The 22,356-nt window shown below is 39.7% G+C and overlaps 2 protein-coding genes across 5 annotated transcripts; one reads left to right on the top strand and one right to left on the bottom strand.

The window, feature by feature from the left end:
• Positions 1–17: 17 nt before the first annotated feature.
• On the bottom strand, positions 18–8,826 carry LOC137170931 (3-hydroxy-3-methylglutaryl-coenzyme A reductase-like). 3 transcript variants are annotated; one of them, XR_010924685.1, is made up of 21 exons: positions 8,706–8,826; positions 7,351–7,535; positions 7,109–7,220; positions 6,903–6,990; positions 6,352–6,436; positions 6,133–6,238; positions 5,461–5,567; positions 5,246–5,365; positions 5,014–5,147; positions 4,631–4,917; positions 4,366–4,505; positions 4,070–4,264; positions 3,784–3,942; positions 3,299–3,456; positions 3,057–3,162; positions 2,669–2,839; positions 2,416–2,556; positions 1,571–1,729; positions 1,132–1,286; positions 907–1,030; positions 18–871 (listed from the first exon to the last, which is right to left on the bottom strand). XR_010924685.1 is itself a non-coding variant. In XM_067574582.1 (20 exons), exons 2-20 carry the CDS (start codon positions 7,510–7,512, stop codon positions 973–975), a joined length of 2,643 nt encoding a protein of 880 aa, XP_067430683.1. In that variant the 5' UTR covers positions 7,513–7,535; positions 8,706–8,826; the 3' UTR covers positions 18–972. The 3 variants fall into 3 exon arrangements, 2 of the variants coding, with proteins under 2 accessions (XP_067430683.1, XP_067430684.1); XM_067574582.1 differs by having other exon boundaries at positions 18–1,030; XM_067574583.1 differs by having other exon boundaries at positions 18–1,030; positions 7,351–7,532; positions 8,706–8,806.
• An 855-nt stretch (positions 8,827–9,681) lies between these two features.
• Positions 9,682–17,197, top strand: LOC137170933 (beta-1,3-galactosyl-O-glycosyl-glycoprotein beta-1,6-N-acetylglucosaminyltransferase 4-like). Of its 2 annotated transcripts, none has more exons than XM_067574593.1 (3): positions 9,682–9,846; positions 13,694–13,754; positions 14,367–17,197. In XM_067574593.1, the coding sequence occupies exon 3, from the start codon at positions 14,372–14,374 to the stop codon at positions 15,647–15,649; it is 1,278 nt and encodes a 425-aa protein (XP_067430694.1). In that variant the 5' UTR covers positions 9,682–9,846; positions 13,694–13,754; positions 14,367–14,371; the 3' UTR covers positions 15,650–17,197. The 2 variants fall into 2 exon arrangements, with proteins under 2 accessions (XP_067430694.1, XP_067430693.1); XM_067574592.1 differs by lacking the exon at positions 9,682–9,846 and adding an exon at positions 9,879–13,569.
• The last annotated feature ends 5,159 nt before the right edge of the window (positions 17,198–22,356 follow it).

The raw sequence follows: 22,356 nt of genomic DNA, 5'->3' as shown, positions 1-22,356 counted from the left end.
TAAGTGAGACAAAGAGGGAACATAGTGTTTCATTTTATTATTTTTTTTAAATAAAACATAGTACAATCTTTTGATGTTAAATAGCTTAAAAACTTATCAGAGAACATGTGAAGGGTTATCTTTAGAGACACGTAAGGCCAGTTCTGAACAGTTCAAGGCCCTGCAGAGTCTCTGGTCAGTGATCAGATTATGCATTAAACCCATCATCCAACTGTAACATATAATTAGTGCACCATAAAAGCTCATTAAGTTACATTATATGGCTTTGATTTTCCGGTTTTCCTATTTGGCCTCGACACAAAGAATCATCCTGCCTTTAACAATTTATCAAGTCGGTTATTCAGAGTCAGAAGGAAAGGTTTAGTAGCAGAAATCTCTTAACGGCAGCTGCTTTTTCTCGGGTACACTTGCTTATACAGCAGCGCCTCATTCAGGAAAGGTTGTGCAAGAGATATCCTACAACACTGATATCATACAACATACATTCAGGCAGAAAGTTGGCATTTTAAACTTGTTACAGCGCTGTCTCAAGCGAACCTTTGGCAAGTGCAAAAAAAAAAAAAAAGTTTCAGCTGTGTTGCTTTTTTTGGAGGCACGGGTTGACGTGTTCTTTGTGCAGCTTGGTGGATTTGAACTAATCCAAAACACCGTCAGTGATTCACAGTTGTGGCCTCTCTCGAAAAAATGTAAGTCAACTTGTCTCACTAGTGCAACATTCAGATGCAGACAAATGGCACGAATAAGTAGCTGCAACATAACATCTCAACTAGAAAAAAAAAAGAAGGTCTTTTTGCAATCAGTCGGGTGACAAACAAAGCAAGCAGGCGTCGGGTCGAGGTCTTTCAGCACGTGTCGAGTCTGCTTTAATAGTCTTTTTTTGTTTGTTGTTGTTTGGATTTCCTCGACCCCGCAGCACTTCCTTCATTCAGAGACGCTTCAGTCCTCTCAGCAAAGGATGAAGCGGCGACATTTTTATGTCACGCAGCTTTCTGGCTTTGACGAAGGTGTTTGTGCTAAGTTTGTTTTAGATCTAGAAGAGAGAGAGAGAGAGAGAAACAAAGTCAGCACTCACGGTGGGAGAACCACGACAATTTTCGGGCGCCAAATAGCGGAGCGAGTGATATTTCTTACCTGTTGTGGATCATGTGGCTCTTGACGAGGTGTCCAGCAGCCAGAGCGGCCATCAGGGAGAGCTCTCCCGCCAGGACGGTGGCACAAACCACCCGGGCCAGCTGACGGGCGTTCTCACCGGGCTCGTGGGGGCTGCTGCCTTGGACACCAAGCATCTAGAGAGAAAGATGGATCATTAATGTGAAGGTTTTAAATTAATGGAACATCTGAGTGCTGAATAACCAGAGAGAGGGACAAATCATTTACCAGTATGTTCCTGGTTGTGTACAAACAGTTTCACACTGACTATAGATACAACCTCACTTCAAAAAGTGCAAACTATCCCTTTAATTTTCTCAAGCAGTTTCCTTGTGTAGTTACTGCAAACAAACATTTCTAATAGTTCAGAGCATTAAGTCATCATGACAGGAAGTTGTCGATGTGTATGAGTGATGGTTACCTGCAGACAGGCCTGCTGTGGCGGCAGGTTGGTGCCTCCTCCCACAGTTCCCAGTTCTATGGAGGGCATGGTGCAGCTGATGTACAGGTCCTCCCCGTCTGGACCAGCAGGCTCCATCTGAGTGATACAGTTGGAGCTCCCCACCGTCTGAGCCGGGTCCTGAAATATAATATCAATGATAAATCAATGCTCACCTGTGACTCTGATTCCATGTTTGTCTTTTATATCTAAACAGAAACACTTGTCTCTGTCAATACATGATCCATCATTTATGGATGGTCGTCATAGTGATCACTTTTAATCTGTGACACATTTTGGAAAGTAGTACATTCCTATCAGCCATTGTTTTAAATATCTAATCAAGATCAGTGCTACAAAAATTAGTCAACGGACAGAAAATTTGTTGCTTTTTTTAATTGTTTTATTATGAATTAATCGTGAAACAATTCTCTTGTTCCAGCTTCATAACTGAATATTTTTCTGGTTTCTTTAGTCCTTTCTGATAATAAACTGAATGTCGGGACAAAAGACGACATGTGAGCACGTCATGTCGGTTTTGGGAAACAGTGATCGACATTTTTCACCATTTTCTGACATTTTATCGACCAGACGACTGACTGAGAAAATAATCTACAGATCATTAGATGATGAAAATAATCACTATTTGAAGCCTTAATCAAAATATATGTTTTGACATAAAATAAGTTATTATTTAAGTATTCTGAAGATGCTCTGCAGTTACAAGTATTCTGTGACCGTATCAGTGAGTTACAGCCTTGTCTCTTTGTCATCTTTGCCAAATTGTATATAAAACTTTAAAGTTTAGCTGAGTAGTGATTAATCACCTGTCCGCATGCAATGTAGATGGCTGCTACAATGTTGGCAGCATGAGCATTAAAGCCCCCGATGCTTCCCGCCATGGCTGAGCCCACCAGGTTCTTGTTGATGTTCAGCTCCACCAGAGCCGCCGTGCTGCTCTTCAGCACCTACAGACACATGAAAGGTTTGCTTTAGTGAGAAATGTATGATTTGAACAGATACACTGGTGACTTGGGTTAGGGTAATGCTAACAGAGGAGTTTGTATTCCATGTCTTTACCTCTCTGACCACCTTGGCGGGGATGGTGGCCTCACACACAGCAGACTTGCCGCGGCCCATGATCCAGTTTATGGCGGCAGACTTCTTGTCGGTGCAGTAGTTGCCGCTGACAGACAACACCTCCATTTCTGGATACTGCTGCTTGAGCCTGAGCAGAGCCTGCTCGCTCCCCTGGGAGACGACAACACACTCTTCACTGTTTTATCGAAGCAGACGTGCAAGAAAACATCACGTCCCCGGTTCAGGTCTGACTGGGACCTTTGTTGCATCTCTCTCCGTCACTTCCTGTCTATCTGTCTACTGTCTATTTTAAAGGCTTACTGACTGACTAAAGAGAGGAACAAACGTTGCATTGACGTCTGACTTGCCACACAAGATTGGGTCATACCTTGGAGAGCATGTTCATGCCCATGGCGTCTCCTGTCTGCGACTGGAAGCGGATGTACAAGTTCCTCCCGGCTAATCCGACCATCAGCTTCTCCAGACGAGCGAACCTAGCGAGTGCAAACGTTCATTTAAGGAGTGTAAATCCTGCAGTACTAACAAAAACATTTCACAGTTGTGACTGCGGGAAACTGTGATATCTTCAATCATGCGTGTAATGTTTTCAGCCGCAGTGTTTCCACTGACCTGCTGGTCTGTTGGAAGGCCTCTTTGATCGCGCTGAAACCGTCGGAGGTCTCGAGCCAGACTTTGACCTCTGCGGCCCGGCATGCTGAGGGCAGCCTCACAACAGGACCCCGGGTCATACTGTCAGCTAGGATCCTGCTGCGACATCCACCGCTCAGCTGGACAGGAAGGAAAACAGACATACAGATAAAATACACACCCAGAAATCCCATTTAATCATCTCTGCAGTGAAAAACAATGTCAACATGTTTTTTTACTTGTATTATTAATAGTTTTGTATTATAAGAATGAGGAAAAAAGGTCTTTGGGGACAGCTGCTCTGCCTGTGATAGAACATGTTATCACTTTATGCAAGATTTGATTTGCTGTATTCAAACAAGGACTCCAGCTACGTAAGCAGATGATGTCATGTAAAACTACAGGGCCCCATCATGAAAGCAGATATGTTGCTGTAGCAGACAAAAAAACAGTTATTCCTCACTTACAGAAAGCGCCCTGCATCCTCTGTTCGTGCTCGCTACCAGGCAGCCCTCTGTGGTCGCCATAGGAATGTGAAACTGCTTCTCATCTAACAGAAGAGGACCAGCCACTCCTACCGGCACCGGCATGTAGCCGATGACGTTCTCGCAGCAGGTTCCCATCACCTACGGGACAAGAGAGCAAAAAACACAAGCTGCTTCAGCTGCGTCGAGAGAACACAGAAACATTTCATCTGCTGAAAAAACATGAGTAAATGAAATCTGCTAGAAGGTTAGAAGACGCTGCCGGCACCTTAGAGTAGTCGTAGTCTTTATAAGGCAGATGAGTCAAGGCGGAGGCGACGGGTAGCTTAGGTGATAACAATTCCCTCCTGATGGCCACGCCCCTCTCTGGAGTCTCCAGGACAGTTTCAAGCTTATAGTTCAAGATGTTACGCGAGGCGACGAGGTTCATCACCTCTGCGTCACTAAGGAAACGAGCACCTCTCTGGAAAAGCATCGAGAGCGAACCGGCGCATTTGTTAAACCTTTGGATAAATACAAAAAGTGTATCTTGTGCTTTGTAGAATCTGCTCTGGTGACTTTTACCTGAGGATCTGAGAGGATGCTCATACATTCCTCCAGCGGTCGGGGCTCCGGATTAGAGCTACAAGGAGCGAGAGACTCCTCGAAACATGAGACACAGGGGCCGTTGTTCTCCCTCGAGGCTGCTGTAGGTTGAGTCGCATCTGTTGTAAAGGAAGCAGGAAGGAGACGAAGGTCAGGTTAAGCACAAAAAAAAATAAATAAATAAAGCAGTGAGCCAGTGAGTGCAGACGTTATTAAAGCTTGCGGGACTAATTATAAGTCTCACCCTTCTCTCTGAACGGCGCGTCGGCCTCAGTGGAAAGTTTAGAGTCTGACACGGCCGGGGAGGAGGAGGGAGGGTTGCTGGTTGCTGTGGTGCTGTTCTGGGGTTTGTGAGGTGGGAATTCCCTCCGGCAGCAGTCCTCGGCTGCTCTGGGCTTCTGGGTAGGAGGGGAGCTGATAATGGGACTCTTGAGGGACAGGGAGGACTCTGTCTCCGTTTGCTCAAAGAAGACGTACTTCACGGCCAGGAGCAGGGCCAGACCCAGAGTTATCACCTGCTCCAGGTCCATGCTGGTAGACGGTGAAGAGAGATGAACAGAGTTGTTTATCGGCGGGTTATGAACGGGATTAATATGCGAAGTATTTACAGAATGAAACATATTTCACCTGGAGAGCTGCAGAGGCCACATGGTGCTACCGGAGTCCAGTCTCTTCTCTACGGGTCCCTCCACTGTGCGGTTCTGACCCGAACGCTCGGCCGCTAGTCGAGTGTGAGCGTGAACCAAAGCCAGGCCCAGAGACTGAAAGGTGACATCACACAATAACATATTTAGCCTGATGTGGATCCAGAGGAATAACGCTTTGACTTAATATCCCCTCTAACAAAGCAGTTCCTCACCATGATGATTTTAACCCTCTGGGTGACAGGATTTGGTTTGTTGTCCTCTTCTTCAGCCAGCACACGGGCAAAGTGGCTCAGCTGCCAGATAGGACGGCCTTCACGACTTTCCCTGGACAGCTGTTCACACGAAAAAAATCACACATGAGCACCGAGACGCAAAAAACTCACTTCCACATCTTATAATCCTCCCGAAAGTCACGGATCACTCTTACCTCCAGGACCAGCGAGACGCAGGCAGGGAAGAAGGTCATGAAGACGAAGTAATTGGCCAGAACGGACATACAGCCAAAACAACACATGATCTCTAACTGAGGCACACCTGGAAAATAACAGAGAGGAGAACTGCTGTCAATTCATGAATATTAAGACTGCAGCTGAAGATTATTTACATCAGCAATCAATCTGCTGATTATTTTCCCGATTAATTGATGAGTCGTTTAGTCTATGACATATATTCATAATCATCATTTCTCAGAGGCCACAGTAATGTCTTCAAATTGCTTGTTTTGTCTGACTGAAATGTTGAGACCTGTCATAAGTGGAACTAGAGCTGCAACTAATGATTACTTCATTATTGATTAATCTGACAATCATTCAGTCAATAAAACATCATTAAAATGGTGAAAAACACTTGTTACAACATCCTGGAGTCCAAGCTGAGATCCTCAAACATCTAATTTTGTCCAACAAATAGTCCAAAATCCCAAAATATTAAATATACACTCATGTAAAACCAAGAAAAACAACAAATTGGCACATTTTAGAGCAAATTTTTGCTTGAAAAATTGATTATTTCATTATAAAATAGTTTCCAGATAATTTTCTGTCCATCAAAAAAAAAGGCACAGCTGCCACTTTCAGAGAAGAATATAAACATTCTTTACCCGACATGGTGCCGATGCCGATGACCAGACACTCCACCAGAGCATCCAGGGTGAAGGTGGGACCCAGGATGGCCATTCCCTGGGAGATATTCTCCCTCACCTCCTCCTGCACACAACACACACAGTCAGTGACACCTCAACTACATTCTCCATATGAACATATGAATCTTAGTTCGGTCGCAGTTTGCACATGTGCCAAGACAAAGTGTGTGATGTTACCTGAGAGTTTGAGCTGAGGGCGAACTTGGCCAGCGCGCAGGCTTTGGACAGGTCGATGAGCAGGAGGAAGAACGGCAGCGCTTCACTGCGGGGGAGAAGAGTCAAATGACAATCAGGAAATGAGGAGTTATTTTCACTGCAACCTCTGTCCACATTTCTGGAAAGCCAAAGCGTTCCAAAAACTGGAGCAAAGAGTCCTCTGGCAACAACATGCATCCAGTAATATCTTTGCTTTTACAACTGACAATCTCAACTAGGGCTGCAACAGTCCACAACTCAAAGATATTCAGTTTACTATCATAGAAAGCAGAAAATATTCACATTTGAGAAGCTAGAACCAGAGAATTTGGTCATTTTTTTCTTAAAGAATGACTCCAAACAATTATCAAAACAGTTGGAGATTAATTTAATAGTTAATTGACTAATTGTTGCAGCTCTAATCTCAATTTTCTTGATCTCTGGGAAGGGAAAGCACTATATACTCAACAGCAATGCTAAACTAGTGAATCATCAGTATATGCAGTATATATTAGTGCATATTGAACACTTACTTGAGGCCTGTCAGCTCTTTCCCGAAGAAGTGGATGACCACTGTACTGAAAACAAAGCTGGAAAACACTGTGAATAAACCTGCGATACCTGCAGAAGAGAAAACAAACAGATTACTGACAGTTTAAACATAAACTGTGTGTTGTATTTATAGTAAAGGTGAGTGTCATCACATGCACCTGCACAAACTCATTCACATCATACTGACCCAGTATATATTTGGATCCCAGCTGTCGAAGATTCTTAAACTGGAAATAGATGTAAACGATCGCGATGCAGCGTGTGACCGTTAAGATGATGACGTCACTGCTGTGGACTTTCTACAAGACAAAAAAAGGCACAGACGTGTGTTCTCGTTAACATCTAGACACAACTTGAGCAGTAATTCTTCCTCAGCAGCACCCGCACCTGTCTCTCCTCTCTCTCTCTCTCTCTCTCTAGCGCACTCACCTCTTCCACTTTGGGACATTCGTTCCAGCTGCACATCTGGCTGTTTGCTGCCAGGCTGTTCATGGACATGAGGCAGACGGTGACAGCGAGGGTGCCTATTATCACCTCCCACGGGTGGGAGGCCACCAGCAGGCCGTGCAGCCTGAACAGACGTGCCAACATGGTGTCAGACTCGCACCTTTCTGCTGTATTAAAAAAAAAGGAGGAGTGAATCATCCCATTAATTGATCTAACTTTAATGTGCACGTATAGATTTGCAGATATACAATTTTTACTATATACCACAAAGAAACATGCTGACGGTATCTATACCACCGCCTGGACATGACTTTGTGTATTAACATTAGTTGTAAACACACTGAAGCGCAGATAGTTGACAGGTGTTTAATCGTAATGTTCAGCGAGAGAGAGTCCAAACTTTCTGTATAATAATCATGGTGTTATGTTCTGTGTGTGTTTACAAATTGCAGTTTCTGAAAATATAGTCCAACAAAGCTGTGATCGTACCATTTACTGTGATAATTTATACCTATGATAATTGTGGCTTGAACATTTGATACCAGCACATCCATATTGTAAAATAAAAGATGTTGACACTAAATGTAGATACTACTGATTGGGCGACACTGACAAAACCAAACCTACAAACTGTCTCTAATAGAGCTGCAATGATTAATCGATTAGTTGCCATCTATTATAAATTGTTCGCAAACTATTTTGACAGCCAATCGTTTCTTTAAGAAAAAAAATGTCCAAGTATTATCAGCTTGATGTAATTAAATTAGTGGTTTGGTCCCTCTGACTGAACCACTGGGCTTTAAGAAATAGTGATGCATGTGTTTCATCATTTCCTGACATTTTATGGACCAAACAACAAACCAATAATGAAAATAATCGTTAGTTGCAGTCATATAGTTCAAAAACTGCACAATAACTACGGTATTGTCGTTAGCATTTATAAATTAAAGAACTATCTAGACCAAACGACTAATCGAGGAAATGATCGAGACGTTATTCGATATTGAAAATAATAGCAGCCCCTTATCAGTCTGGGTGTGACAGCTAACGCGGCTAATGCTAATTCTAACCAAAGACAACGCTAACTGTATGAACATACAGTCCCACATTAAGGTCTTAAACCTAAGTAAGTTAGTAGTTTCCTTTGGTTTAAGACGGATATGTGGGACTGTGTGGTAATATAGTTAACGTTGTCATTGGTTAGCATTAGCATTAGCCACATTAGCTGTCACACCCGGACTAGTTTTACACAGCCTGTCCCCAAGGTCATTCCGTCCCTCAGCCTTACGACAGCTTTATAGTTACTGTGTTATTAAAAAAAATACAAATTCACGTACTTCCGAAGGTTAGTTTCACCGTGGTCAGAGAGTCCTTTCCATAGTGATATCGTCCTAGCTACATTACGCAAGAAGCCAACATGGCCACCCGGAAAACGTAACGACGTGCAACGTCATTTGGCCTGACGTTAGAGGGCGTGGTGAGTTTTATTTTCAAACACACCCCAGAATCATAATAACTTTGCATACAATAAATGTCAAATAGTATTTAACTTTTAAGCTATAGACTTCAGGACCAACCAGTAAGAATTCAGATAATTTACTTAAGTAAAAGAACCAATATAACACAATATAATATTACTTAATTAAAATAAAAATCCCATGTCAGAAATTTAGTATTAATGACAAAAGTGTCCAAAAGAAAAAAAATAATGCAGATTGGGACTTGTCAGAGTTATATTGTTATGCTACTGGATCATTATGCATTAACATGTACACAGTATTTTAACATTACAGTTGAGGTGGAGCTAATTCTAACTACTTTATATACTGCTGTATCTATCCATCATATTCTATAAACTGGTTATATATTTTGTATGTAAAATCTTAATATGAAAAGTAACTTTGGTACTCAGATAAAGTACAATATTTCCCTCTGAAATGTAGAGTAGAAGTATAAAGCAGCAAAAAAATGCGATACTCCAGAAAAGTACAAGTATCTCAAAACTAGGGATGTGCAAAGAGCCCAGTATTTGTATTTGTTGAGGCAGCAAAATTATTTATATTTGTATTTGTATTCGAATAAAATTGGAAATAGGTGTAAAAATCCAGTTTTTGTTTTTATTACGCTTTTAATTATAGGATATTAAAGTTTTAAAATAAGTGTTTATGAGTAAACTACCTAACAGAGAAAGTTTCCACAGTTTCTAAATCGAGACTTCCAGATCATAGATAACTACACTGACTACTGAGCTAAACCAAGTGCATTGCAGATGTGTAGACAGACCTCGACCTATTTATACACCCACAGCACAGAGACAGCACAGCATGTAACATGTAGAGAGGAACTTCAATGTCGATTCTTACTTTGCACTTTTCATTTCATTTTCGATTCAACTTTGTGGGAAGGAGGAACAACACAGACGTCACACTGGAGCAGAGGAGAGAGACTGAGATAGCGATGTAACCGACCTGCGTGCTGGTATTTACATGTTTTTTTTTTCTTCCTGAAAACAAACAATTTTTAAAATATTTGTATGAGATAAATGTTCGTTAAAAAAAACACTCTTTGTGCTTTGCAGAACAATGTATTTGTATTCACAACTGTACATAAGTGCATTACCTTATTAAGTGTACTTTCCACTGTTGCCCCAGACCACGAGGAGGCCAAAGAGCCCTCAGTTCACCATTCGGTTAATTGCAAATTTGTTCTAAAAGTTATAAATTTCCACCTCTAAAACTACATCAGCAACAGCAGGTCTTGCATTATTACTTGATCCTGTGGTCCTTGGGGTTCTCTGTCAAAATCTAGACTTAAATTATGAGTTTATTTTATGCTCACATGTCCATATTCCTAAATAAAGTTGGGTTTAATCAAATTACCATAAAACCGGGGGGGTTGAGGCACAGTAGTATTATTCCAGTAGTGCTGGTATCTAGTTTCTAGACATACACTTAATAGGAACCAAAGTCCCCAAACAGGTTTATCTGATTATGACAGATACTCACTGCTGTTTCATAAAAATCTTTTTTAGATGGTGGTGCAGCAATATTTCCTTTTACAATAAAAGAGAACCACATATCTGCTGTACTTATGAATAACTTTATCGATGCTATAGTCTATATTGCTACCATGTTATTTTATGGGTTAATACCATATTCCCAAATATCTGGAGGTCTTACTTTATTGTTTTTAGATGTATAATTTTATAATAATCATAAAACTAACATTGTCACCGTCCATGTTTCTCTAAAATGTAAACTTCAAAATGTAAAACTTTTCACGAGCCGAGACAAACAGCTCTGTTTTCAGCTTGTGACAATGCATTTTCCAGACTATCCAAATTGTTTTTGGATGGTTTTTTTAGCTCTAAAGAAAATTTCTCAACCCATAAAGGAACACTTCACCTTTCAGTTTATCTGAAAAATTCAATATCATCAAATTTGGAGAGATGTTTTTTCTCTGGACAGCAACAAATAAAGGAATCATTTAATGTCATAACCCGGCTCTTAGGCCATCACAAATGTGGGAACAGACACGACAGATGGCAATAAATTAAAAATATTTGTTATAATAAAGTGAACAACATCAGTAATGTAAGTGTGAATGCATGTGCAATGATACAAGCCTGTGGTTGGTGGTTCAAACGAGTCAAGATGAAAGAGAAAGATTCACACCTACATTCTCACAGACACCTTTATAGACACAAAAGAAGAGCAAAAACTCACTTCCACTCCAGCATCAATACACTGAAGGTAGGTTAGACAGGGGGGCGTCACACTTCAAATATTCTTCCTATATTCTCACTCTTTCAAATTCATTTCTGAGCGACAAAGTTTGCAACACAGTTGTTCAAATATTATTCTATTAATCTGTAAAGTTTATAAAAGTGTGTTTTATTGTATGAGTTATTCAGCCATGAAAGAGTCTAACTTCCTCTTTCTGGACAATGGACGTCACACATGTCATGTTTCATGATGCAGATATGATTTTATGCTGGCTAGTCAATAAGTTTGAACAAGTCGAACATGTTTTTTTGATTAGAAAGATACAAGACAGCATTTAGATTTGCGCATAAATATACTTTACACATAAATTGTTGATCGATTCAGTCATAAGAAGTGCGTCAAAATACTTTAATTGAAGTTATATCACATTATGCTTTTGCAAAAAAAACTGCAAACACTGCCATGAGACGGTGAGATAGCAATAGGCAGTGATGAAAATATTTGTTTCTTTGTGATTTATGCTCAGTGGTAAACTGTCATTATTATGTGCAAAACATGCTGAATGTACGTCTGTTCTTTCTTTATTACTATTCTATTATTACTGTCAGACAGTCGTGGCACCATGTTCAAACACTAGAGGGGTTTATCAGTGAGCATTATAGAGTCATGACCTCATATTATTCATGGACATTATTTTTCATGCTGCAAATACACAGCTGTAAATATCAGTACAAGTATTTATGAAGTAGAAGCTGGTGTTCAGGGCTCTGAAGCCACTAGATGTCTCCTCCGAGACATGCTGATGTTCTTAACTCTTGTTTTTAGTCACAAAGTTTAACCTTTAAAGTGTCAGGCTATTTTGCCTGTTTATTTCTTGACTTCTGTCTGATATACACCTGACTATCTCTCTGATTCTTAAACTGTTGTGTCTGTGTTGTACACCTGGTCTGAAGCGGTGGATTTGCAGAGTTCACTTCAGACACACTTCATGGGTGAATCAATTTAAACATCAAACGTGGATAAAAAGGTCGTTCTCTCTTTTCTAAATTTGCATTTTAATGTTTCTGGTGGTGGAAGACAATTCTTAAACTTGCTAATAATTTTTAAAAATGAGAATAATCGTCATATTGACTGCCAATTAAAACAGAGAAATACAGTTAGGTCATGTTATTCCTCTTCTATCATGGACAGCCTCTAGAGAAAAAGTTGTTTTTGAAGTAATTCAAAGCTGCATTCTTCCTTTACAGCATAAAAATCTGTTTCACTCGTCCTATACATGTTTCTAATCCAGGCTATAATGGATTGCAGTATGTTTTTTTTTAATTAATTTCATAAAACACAGCAAGCCTGTCCTTATTTTGTATTATTAAGATTTTATCTGCTTTATATGAACACAATGAAACACTATAAATCTAAGGTTTTTTTTCTGCGCCAAAAACTAAGACCAAACATTGTGTTCCACCCCACAGAAGTATGTCCAAAACTGCCCGGAGAGACATGATGTCTGTCTGCTTCTTTTCAAACACACCTGAAAACTAATTTTCTAAACGCACAGTTAGAAGTTAAGCTCTTGTTGCATTACTGATCTCGTGGATGATCCCCTGTTGTTTCAGTATCTGTTTGGTTAGGTCTTTCGGAGCCAGCAGAACCTGTATGAAGTCGTTGAAATAGACACAACTTTCACAGCCCGGTGACATCAGTGTTGATATTTCTAAAGCTCGTGTGTTTTTATTTGTGTCACTGACTCTGACATGCTTTGCAATATCTACTTAACTGTGATTACTAACTTCTTTCTCTCTCACACAAATTCCAGTTACCATAAGCACAAACAATGAAGGGAGGATCACATGGTAAATATTCTGTACAGGTTTAGTCCACATCTTTCATGCAGCCTTCATCTGGCTTGATCTCACCTGTCTGACTGGTATACATTTTAAAATGTTGGAGAAATGAATGTTGCTCCACAAAAATCAAATTTTTGATTTAATCCTGACTTGCTCAGCCACATACGTCTCTCTCTCTCTCTCTCTCTCTCTCTCTCTCTCTCTCTCTCTCTCTCTATGTCTCTCTCTCTCTCTTTTAGTGAGTTCAGATGACTCTAGCCACGGGGTTTTCATTCATCTTTAATTCTTTAATCAGTAGCAGGCCTGCCATTAGACATATCTGCCACAGCTCTAGTTCTTTATTGGCGCTGTTTATTCACCCTCACAACATGCTACATGAGATGGTGTCTGATTGACATTGGTAGTGACATGAAACGACATGTTTGCAGCACATAAATAGTAGTGGGTATGTCCCGTCCCCCCTTTCCGGGTTATTTAGGATAGGATAGGACTGGACTCCGGATAACCATGTGGCAAATTAAATCTCGCAACACGATCAACGGAGAGATGCCTCAAGCTGGTAGACGTCGCACGAGTTGTGCGTAAAAATGGCACGGAAGATACAGTCCCCCTCTTGTCCTGACATCTATAAGGTCTTGCTTATTTATAATTATAAAGCTTTATTGTCTGAGCAGGGACAGAGGTAGCACACGGATGACTACTTAATTTAAACTCGGGGTTTTTTTTATGTTTATTTTTATTTTTTACAACTCTCAGGGTGTGACTTGATGAAACTTTGCGAGGTGTTCGGCAGACCGGCAGCTGCGTGTAGACCAAGGTGGGTGAGCTTTGCATATTTATGTTTGTCTTGTCAAATCCGCACATTCGATGTTTTGGGTTTCATGTGATTTTCATACTCTCAAGGTTTAAAGTCCCCCCCCCCCCCTCCCCATCACGCAAAAATGAGTTGAGATGCTTGAGCTTCACTGTGCAGAACATGTTCTCACATTTGTCTGCTGAAGGAGGAAAAAGTCTCTGTGTTCATCTCGAGTCTGAGTGAAAGACAAGATTTGGTGACACCCCAACTAGTTTGGAAGATAATTATGGTCCAGTATGCAAATTATACAAGTGTGATGTGGAAATCATGAAGCCCCCAGTGCACATACACTGAGAACGAACTGGTGTTTAACAGTTAAACTGTTGAAATAAACAATGGTTGCATATTGTGCAAGTCAAAAGCTTAGCCACATTCTCCCATTCCCTCGGGAAAGTGTGTCCAAACCTTTGACAAATACTGTATATAAAAACTACATCAGGAATAAATGATTCCAAGCACAGTATTTTTATATTCAGTTTTAAAATGTGTCTGAATGGGATATTTAATCTTTATGTTGATTAATGTTTTTATGTCAGTTTCTTTTCCCTCACATCATGTTTTCTCTCATCACAGAATGAATGATGTCATTTCTGAGACTAAGAAGAAAGCAGTACATCACTTCACTCCTGTCACTGGTCATTGTCTGTGTCCTGCTATTGGTCAGCATGAAGTACAGCTCCATCACTGAATCTTTACCTCCCTTCGCTGTTCCAGGTCAAAAATACGATATTGACTGCTCAGCTGTATATGACATGGACCCAATGGAGGTGGGTAAATCACTGATCATCAGGGAGAACCAAATTGTGGAAGACAAGGATGAAAGTCTGGTTAACCTCACTTCAAACTGCCCTTTCTTCATCAAATCCAGAGGTTATGATAAAGTGTGTCTCTTAGAGGAGGAGAAAGACTTCCCTCTTGCTTATTCTATGGTTGTGCATAAATCTGCATGGATGGTGGAGAGACTCATCAAAGCAATATACTCACCGAGTAATATCTACTGTATCCACTATGATCAGAAGTCTCCAGCTCAATTTATCGCAGCCATGGAGGGTTTAGCACGCTGTTTGCCCAACATCTTCATCGCCTCCAAACGCGAGGCAGTCTTTTATGCAAGCATCAGTCGACTGAAAGCTGATCTGAACTGTCTGTCTGACCTTTTGAGGTCAGAAGTTAAGTGGAAGTATGTCATCAATCTCTGCGGCCAAGATTTCCCCCTCAAGTCCAATATCGAGCTAATCTCAGAACTGAAGAAATTAAATGGCACTAATATGTTGGAGACAAGCCGACCAAGTGAGCAGAAGAAGCAGAGGTTCACCTTTCACCACGAGCTGAGAGACATCAGCTTTGAGTATCATAAACTACCGGTGAAAACGGACCAGACTAAGACCCCGCCACCCCATGGTATTGAGATGTTCTCTGGCAATGCCTACTTTGTCTTGTCACATGACTTTGTTGTGTACATGGACTCCTCCGTTGTGGTGAAAGATTTTTTGGCGTGGTCAGAGGACACCTACTCACCTGATGAACACTTCTGGGCCACGCTTGTGCGACTGCCTGGTGTACCCGGGGAGGTGCCCAGATCCCAGCCTGATATCACTGACCTGATGAGTAAGACCAGGCTGGTGAAGTGGCAGTATCTGGAGGAGAACCTCTACCCACCCTGCACAGGGAAACACATTCGCAGCGTTTGTATTTATGGTGCAGCGGAGACACGTTGGTTACTGAACTACGGTCACTGGTTCGCCAATAAATTTGACCCCAAAGTGGACCCCATTGTCATTCAGTGCCTTGAAGAGAAGCTGGAGGAAAAACAAAGGTTTTTCCGATCAGTATCACCAGCCTGCCGGAAAGGATAATCTACCTAAGCTACAGTATGAAGCTGGAATAATTAGTCAATTAACTATTGAGTTGACAGAAAATTTTGAGAATCAATCAATAATTTAATTAGGTAGTCGTTTTCATTACAGATTAATCTGTTAATTGTTTTCTCAATTAATCAATTGGTCTATAAAATGTCAGAAGATGTTTCCCAAAACCCAAGATGACGTCTTCAAATGTCTTGTTTTGTCTCGACCAACAGTCCAAAACCCAAAGATACACAGTTTACTGTGACAGAGGACTAAAGAAACCAGAAAATATTCCCATTTGAGAAGCTGGAACAAGAGAATTTTTGCACTTTTTCTTAAAAAATAACTCAAAATGAGTAATTGATTATCAAAATGGTTGGTGATGAATTTTCTGTCGATCGACTAATGGATTAATTATTTGTGAAGAAAAAAATGAAAAACATTTGATAGTTCCAGCTTCTCAAATTGCTGCTTTATCTTGTCTAAATATCCAGCAGATTAATCAATAATGAAAACTGTTTCAGCTCTACTAAAGTATGTAATATTTGGTAGCAGGACTGCCTTAATATGGCATCAAAGAGATGGTTTCTTTCTCACTGACATTCAGTTTCAAAGGATGTAAACATTTTAGAGCTTTTTAAAAGTCGACGTGAATGTAGTGCGGGAATTTTGTATCATAAACGCCTGTCACCTTAAAGGTCCCTTTCACCCAAATTACTGAAAAACACGTTCTCTCTCACCTCTCGTGGTGTCTAGTCATACATATTTTTGTTTTAATTGACCATCCTGTATCCCTGTGAGCAGTTTTTATTAAAGAAGTGAGGAAGTAAGTGAGAAAATATGTTTTTGTTTTGTTATGTGGGTGAATTACTCTTATGAGAATGTAATGAGTAGTTACATTTGAGATCTAACATTCCCTGCCCATTTCTTACACCTCTGATGAATGTGGAAATGTTTTAAATATGATAAAGTTTTGGGACATAAAGAAACTTGTGATCATATCAGTTTTGAGTTTGCTTCAAAATCAGTTAATAAAATGTAACTATAAATATGTGATGATTGTGATGGTGTCTGTATTTGTGTCAAATGCAATGTAAGCAGAAGATTATATTGTTTGGTTTTTATGATTGTTTTGTTTGTTTGGCGTTCTTAGGCTGTAATGAGTGATTTTGTTTTGGGAAATGGGTGTGGGGACAATTGTTTCAAATATTTTTTTTTATCTCAGGGAGCATATGTGCAGAAAGAAATGAGAATTTTGTGGAGTGAATATAATGTGTCTTTTCAAATGTACAGTATGAAAACAAAAAACAAAAAGACGAACAGTACAATAGAGAAGGGGACATATTGAGGATGTATGCGGACAAGCAGTCATGGAAATCAGAAAAGTGGTACATACTGTACATACCATACAGTAATACATGTTCAAACTACATTCCTTCTGTCAGTGAATAACTGTGTTTCCATCACCAGATTGTTCAACATTGCATCTACTGTGCAGTTTTATATAAAGACATTTAAATGTTAAGTTTACAGGATGTAATAAAAATGTTGTGAACAATTTCAATGTCACACAATGAGCTGTATGTTTCCTGTGATTGTGTACACTTGTGTACACAATTTTTCCAGTCTGTCTTAAAACATTTAAGCATTGAAACAGGTTTTTCTTGCTGTAATCATTCCTCCCATTCATACTGACCATTAGAAGATCCCCTCCAAATATATTTACGATGTAAGTGATGGGGAGAAAGTCCACAGTCCTTGTTTTGAAAAAAAAAAATGCATCTAAAAGTTTATCTGAAGATAATATGAGGCTACAGTCATCTGAGGTAGTCATATAAAGTGGATATCTTCCACAGTTATAATCAGATGGACAGTGTTTTCCCGTTCAGCTGCAGTGAAAGGACAGTAACAAAAAGAGGGAATTTGGGAACTTTGAAAGATGTTTTGACTCACTTGGATGGCTGAAGCTTCATATTAGCTTCAAATAAACTTTTAAATACATTTTTGCACAGAAGGAGGACTGTGGATTTTGGCCCCCATCACTCAACATTTAAAGAGCATTATGAAGGGATCTTGTAATGTATGAACAGGAGGAATGATTACAGCAAGAAAAACTATTGTTTTAGGACAGACTTGAAAAATTGTGAACCTAGCCTTATTTTAGCTATTTGAAGGGGGATTCAACCCCCCTTTTTAGTAAAATGACCAAAATGCATCCCCCTTGTTAACCTGACATCCCCCTCTCCATTCCCCATTAGCAGAGAGAGTTGCAGGGGCAGAGGGGTTGCTTCGTTGAATATGTTAGTCTAGTCTGCCTGACTCATTGATCCTTTATCTGACTGAGGTTTGTGCAAGTTAGAATCTATGGCCCCGACTATGGCTCTGAAATATCAGCAGCCTAACTGTGCTGTGTATTGATAAATCCATGGCACTGTCCGTGGTGCTGCAGTAGCAGAGGGATTTACGATCGCCCCTTTTTCTCTCAGTCCTGCCCTTCTGTCAGTTTCGTATTGGATCTATAATATTCTCTAAACTATATACTATAAATTCTATACCATATTGTAGCCTATATACTCTGTAAAGTAGTGTCACCTTCATGATCAAAGTGACAAGTAGCAACATGTAGTTGCGGAAGAGCGAGAGGATCATAGAAACACACTGCTGCCTGTAGTATTCCTATAATATTCCTATAATATTTCTATGATCATTCAGTAATGTCTGTGCTGCTGAATATACACCCCCAGTCCAAGCCGCCTCTGTAACAAAATATTTTAGGGGAGACATTACTTACAGATATAGTTTTTACTATAGATGTTTGGTGAAACCTGGGAGTGGAGCAGGTAATGTGACTGAGGAAATTAATGTGCACTGACCTCATCGCGCTCAGATGCAACAGCTACATAATTCAAGGTAAATAATTATACATTATTTCAGAGTTTAGTAAATGTGCCTAAAAATCAGTTCAAGGGCAAAAAAAATAGGCTACCCTCTGAAAAAAAAGTAAGGACAAACACAAGGAAACCCTCCACCCAACCCCCCAGTCCTTCTCTCCTCTTACATATACGGATATAGAGGTGAAGTCCATCCCCTTCCATTAGACCACCATGGGACCTTATTTCTGTACAAGTAATTTTTTATAATGTTTGAATTGTGCCATGGAGGAAGGAGGAAGAAAGGAAGGAAGGGGGAGGGAGGGATGTCAGTGCCAGACAGGAATGTAAGCAGCATTGCCAGCTTTGTGAATTTGGGATGGGATGAGATAAAAAAAAAGAACAAGAGGACAGCTTGACCTTCGTTTACTTTTCAAAAAGACAAAGACAAGTGAGAAATAAGCTTGGATTTGATTCATGTCCAGACAATTAAATATGCATGAAAATTGGCTCGTGTTACTCAGGTTCAGATGTAATTACTTTAAAAATGTCATTACTTTAGTAGAGAATGAACAGAGTCAGATAGCAGCAGGAGTTGGGCAACAAGGTGGAGAAGGGAGGGGGTCGTGTGGGTCATGTAACCTAAAATGTCCTTGCTTTTATTGTATTGTGAGAAACATGAGAAAACCCTGCCTGAATAAACTCTGCTGCGTAAAATTTAGGTGTATTTACACTTACTACAATTACTTAAAGACAATTGTAGCAGGGAGAGAAGGAAGATAACTGGATAAAATATTAAGGCATCCTGCAACAATGTCCTTTCGGAGGTGTACATGGATGTATGTGTTGGTTAGTGGTTCGGGGGCAGAGGGGGTTGCTCCAACTGGGGCATCTCCCCTGTTAAAAAGGAACATATCACCTACTGCTTACATATGTTACTTCAGACTGCCTCATTGGCTGAAATTTGGAATTAATTTTTGCACAGAATGAATATGGACTATATGACCCCAAATGTCTTACTCTGAAATTGCTTTAAAGAAGGGATCTCAATTAGAGTGACCGACAGTGCTGTCATTGTACTATTCATGTTGGCGTGAGAGTTTAGTTTTACAAAAGAATGTGAATGTGAAAACATTGCAGTCACAAGCACTTTTTTTTTTAACTTCTGCTTTCTGAAAAATATCATGAGTAAACAAGAAAACAAGAAAACAAGGAAACCTCTCTGTTCCTCCAACAACTTCCTATCTGCTGAACAGATATAGAAAAAATCCTGTCAAAGCATCTTTATAATTTTTTTTTATTTTTCATGATCTGTTACAGCTTGTGTAGTATATTAACCTGGATCATATTTACTCATAACTGAACAACTGCAAAAAACAATAAATTTCATGATCCCCACTGATCTCCTATATTGTCATCTACAGTATTGGCGTAATGTTTCCAGTTGCAGTGTAGGCTGACAGAGAAACGTAAAGCAAACAGTTTATACATAAGTGAGAGCATTTGCAAGCATGTATGTAAGTGTGGTCAGTGTACATGATACACTGGAAGATAATGAAGTGACTCAAATATAACCCAAACATAGGTAACATTTTAAGTCCCCCTATTTTGCATTTATAAGCAGTTTTAACAGTTAATAAATGGTTCATAACACACTATAATGTATTTGTTAGCAAAAAACCTCCATTGTTGTCCAAAAACTATTAAAAACACATCAATGAACCACACCACCAGGGCTTCAGTCACCCAGTGCTACTACTGTAAGACTGACAGGCAAAGTGACGGAAAACTTATAGGTATAACATTACATTACCATGGATTTGGGTATGGACGGTGGGGACATGTCCCTACCAATATCAATGTGTTGCTGAATTGTCCCCACCAATATTTTTAACAGCGCTGAACGATCTTGCAATTTGAATTACTCCTAGCGTTATCAGTAAGATCACTGCAGAGTTGAAAGGTTTTTGGGTTTTCTGCAAAAAGTGGGTTATCATGATCAAGAGTGATGCTCTGCCAACCCTCAGCTGGCTGTTTTACACAATGTCAGCCAGCTGCAGCCCGGCAGCAGCAGTAGTAGTGGAGTCAATGATGTGACGCAGTTATATTTTAAAGATCCCCTCCAGACATGTTATAAGATGTATATAAAATACTCTACTTAAAATAATAATGTGTGTCTGACATGGTTTTTCCGCAAAAAGTTAAATTATCTTGTTAAAATCCTTAAAATTATGTCTACTCCTTCTCCCTCATTAAAAATTCCAAAATCTATAAATATGCAAATGTTTTTCATTTCAGAAGTTTAACTGCTGGACAAAAGATGTCTTCTACTTCACTGTAAAGTCTTTTCTCAGTGTTTGTGCAGTGGAGGCTTCAAGTTTCCACATTACACTTGTAAAAGTTATACACCGGGCCAGGACTGTCTTCCAAACTATTTGTGATGTCACACGCCATGCTCGGAGGCCCACCCCCTTAAAATCTGAGCAGAGCGAGCAGAGAGAAACTTTCCACTGTCAGCAGATTAATGTGAAAAAAGCCCTCTAGTGTCAAACTCTGCACATACATCATTCTGCACAGTGAAGTTCAAACATTCAACTGTAGGAACAAGAAGAAAAAATAATTAAAAAAAACATAACAGAACTGAAAATGTCTTCACTGGACAAAAGTAAGATCATTTGATATTATATGATAGCTAAGTTGCTGTGACGTGACATTTTATTGAACACCTTTAATACTGTTGGATGCCTCCCAAAGAGGAACCAGGAACCTTTGCTGAGGGTGTCACCAATCTAAACGATCTTCTTTCAAATTAGTGGGAGAAATATTTACTATACAATGCCACCACTCCCCTTTTCCATGAGTGGATAAAGAGCTTAGAGTTATTATTGCATGCGTGTCATTAATACATGAACATTATTTATAAACTAAAATTAGCCACAGCTTGTCCAACTGATCTGTTTGTGAATGTCAGGCATCATTTCATCATGAAAATTCTGTCAGCAGCAGCCTGAGCAGCACAGAGACACACAGGTGAGCTGCGGCCTCTCAGGTGAGCTCTGATGTCACAGTGAAAGATATTGCTATTAGTTAGGAGCTAAATGAAAAATAAAAGGTTTTCAAGTTCAAGCAGAGCACATTACCTACAGGTTATTATACATTTATTTTCTTGTGACATTTATTCTGACAACATATATTCATTTTAACCTAATATTTGTAACAATTGTAAAAGTCAGAGAAAAATTCATGATACAAGTTTGGTTTCAGGCAAGTCAGCAAATACATATTCATTAAAGCGAACAATTGCAATCAGTCTCTATGTGTGTGTGCATATGAAAGAGACAAGAGTTAAAGAGGAAGTGAACATACAAAATTTTGATTGTCTGACAAAAAAAAGATCCCTGACAAAGTCGGGTGAACTCTACAGCTGAAACACTCTTGGTCCTTGTTCTGTTTGAACTGTAACTTTAAACTACTGTAGATGACTCTCCTTGAAGTGTGAGATATTATAATTCACAAACTCACCAGCATAATACACAAGATCACCAGCCTTGTTGTTCTCACAACCCAGGTCTTTCTCTTTTTTTTCATGGTTTTGCCACAACATTCCTATTGGTTATGACAACATTTTACTCAGCAGCTAAACACAGCTGAAGACAGTTTCCACAGAAACTGAAGCCACACATCAGATCAAACCACTTCCTTAATACTAAAAAAAAAAAATACTGTTCAAGACTGAAAAGACCTCATAGTTGCAACAGTTGTAATTCATGTAAGGAGATTCAGATATATTTTTTTACTGTAAAAGCAGAACTAGAGACTGAGTTGACATACAGTATTTATTTAATC

This window comes from Thunnus thynnus, chromosome 19 (genome assembly GCF_963924715.1).
Source record: "Thunnus thynnus chromosome 19, fThuThy2.1, whole genome shotgun sequence".
NCBI lineage: Eukaryota > Metazoa > Chordata > Actinopteri > Scombriformes > Scombridae > Thunnus > Thunnus thynnus.
This window is presented reverse-complemented; position numbering and strand designations above follow the sequence as displayed.

Coding starts and splice junctions, on each gene's coding strand:
- LOC137170933 (XM_067574593.1), top strand. CDS start 14,372: ATGATGTCATTTCTGAGACTAAGAAGAAAGCAGTACATCACTTCACTC.
- LOC137170931 (XM_067574582.1), bottom strand. CDS start 7,512: ATGTTGGCACGTCTGTTCAGGCTGCACGGCCTGCTGGTGGCCTCCCAC. Junction 2,840..3,056: donor GCATGAACATGCTCTCCAAG/GTATGACCCAAT, acceptor GTCGTCTCCCAG/GGGAGCGAGCAGGCTCTGCT. Junction 1,730..2,415: donor TCTACATTGCATGCGGACAG/GTGATTAATCAC, acceptor ATTATATTTCAG/GACCCGGCTCAGACGGTGGG.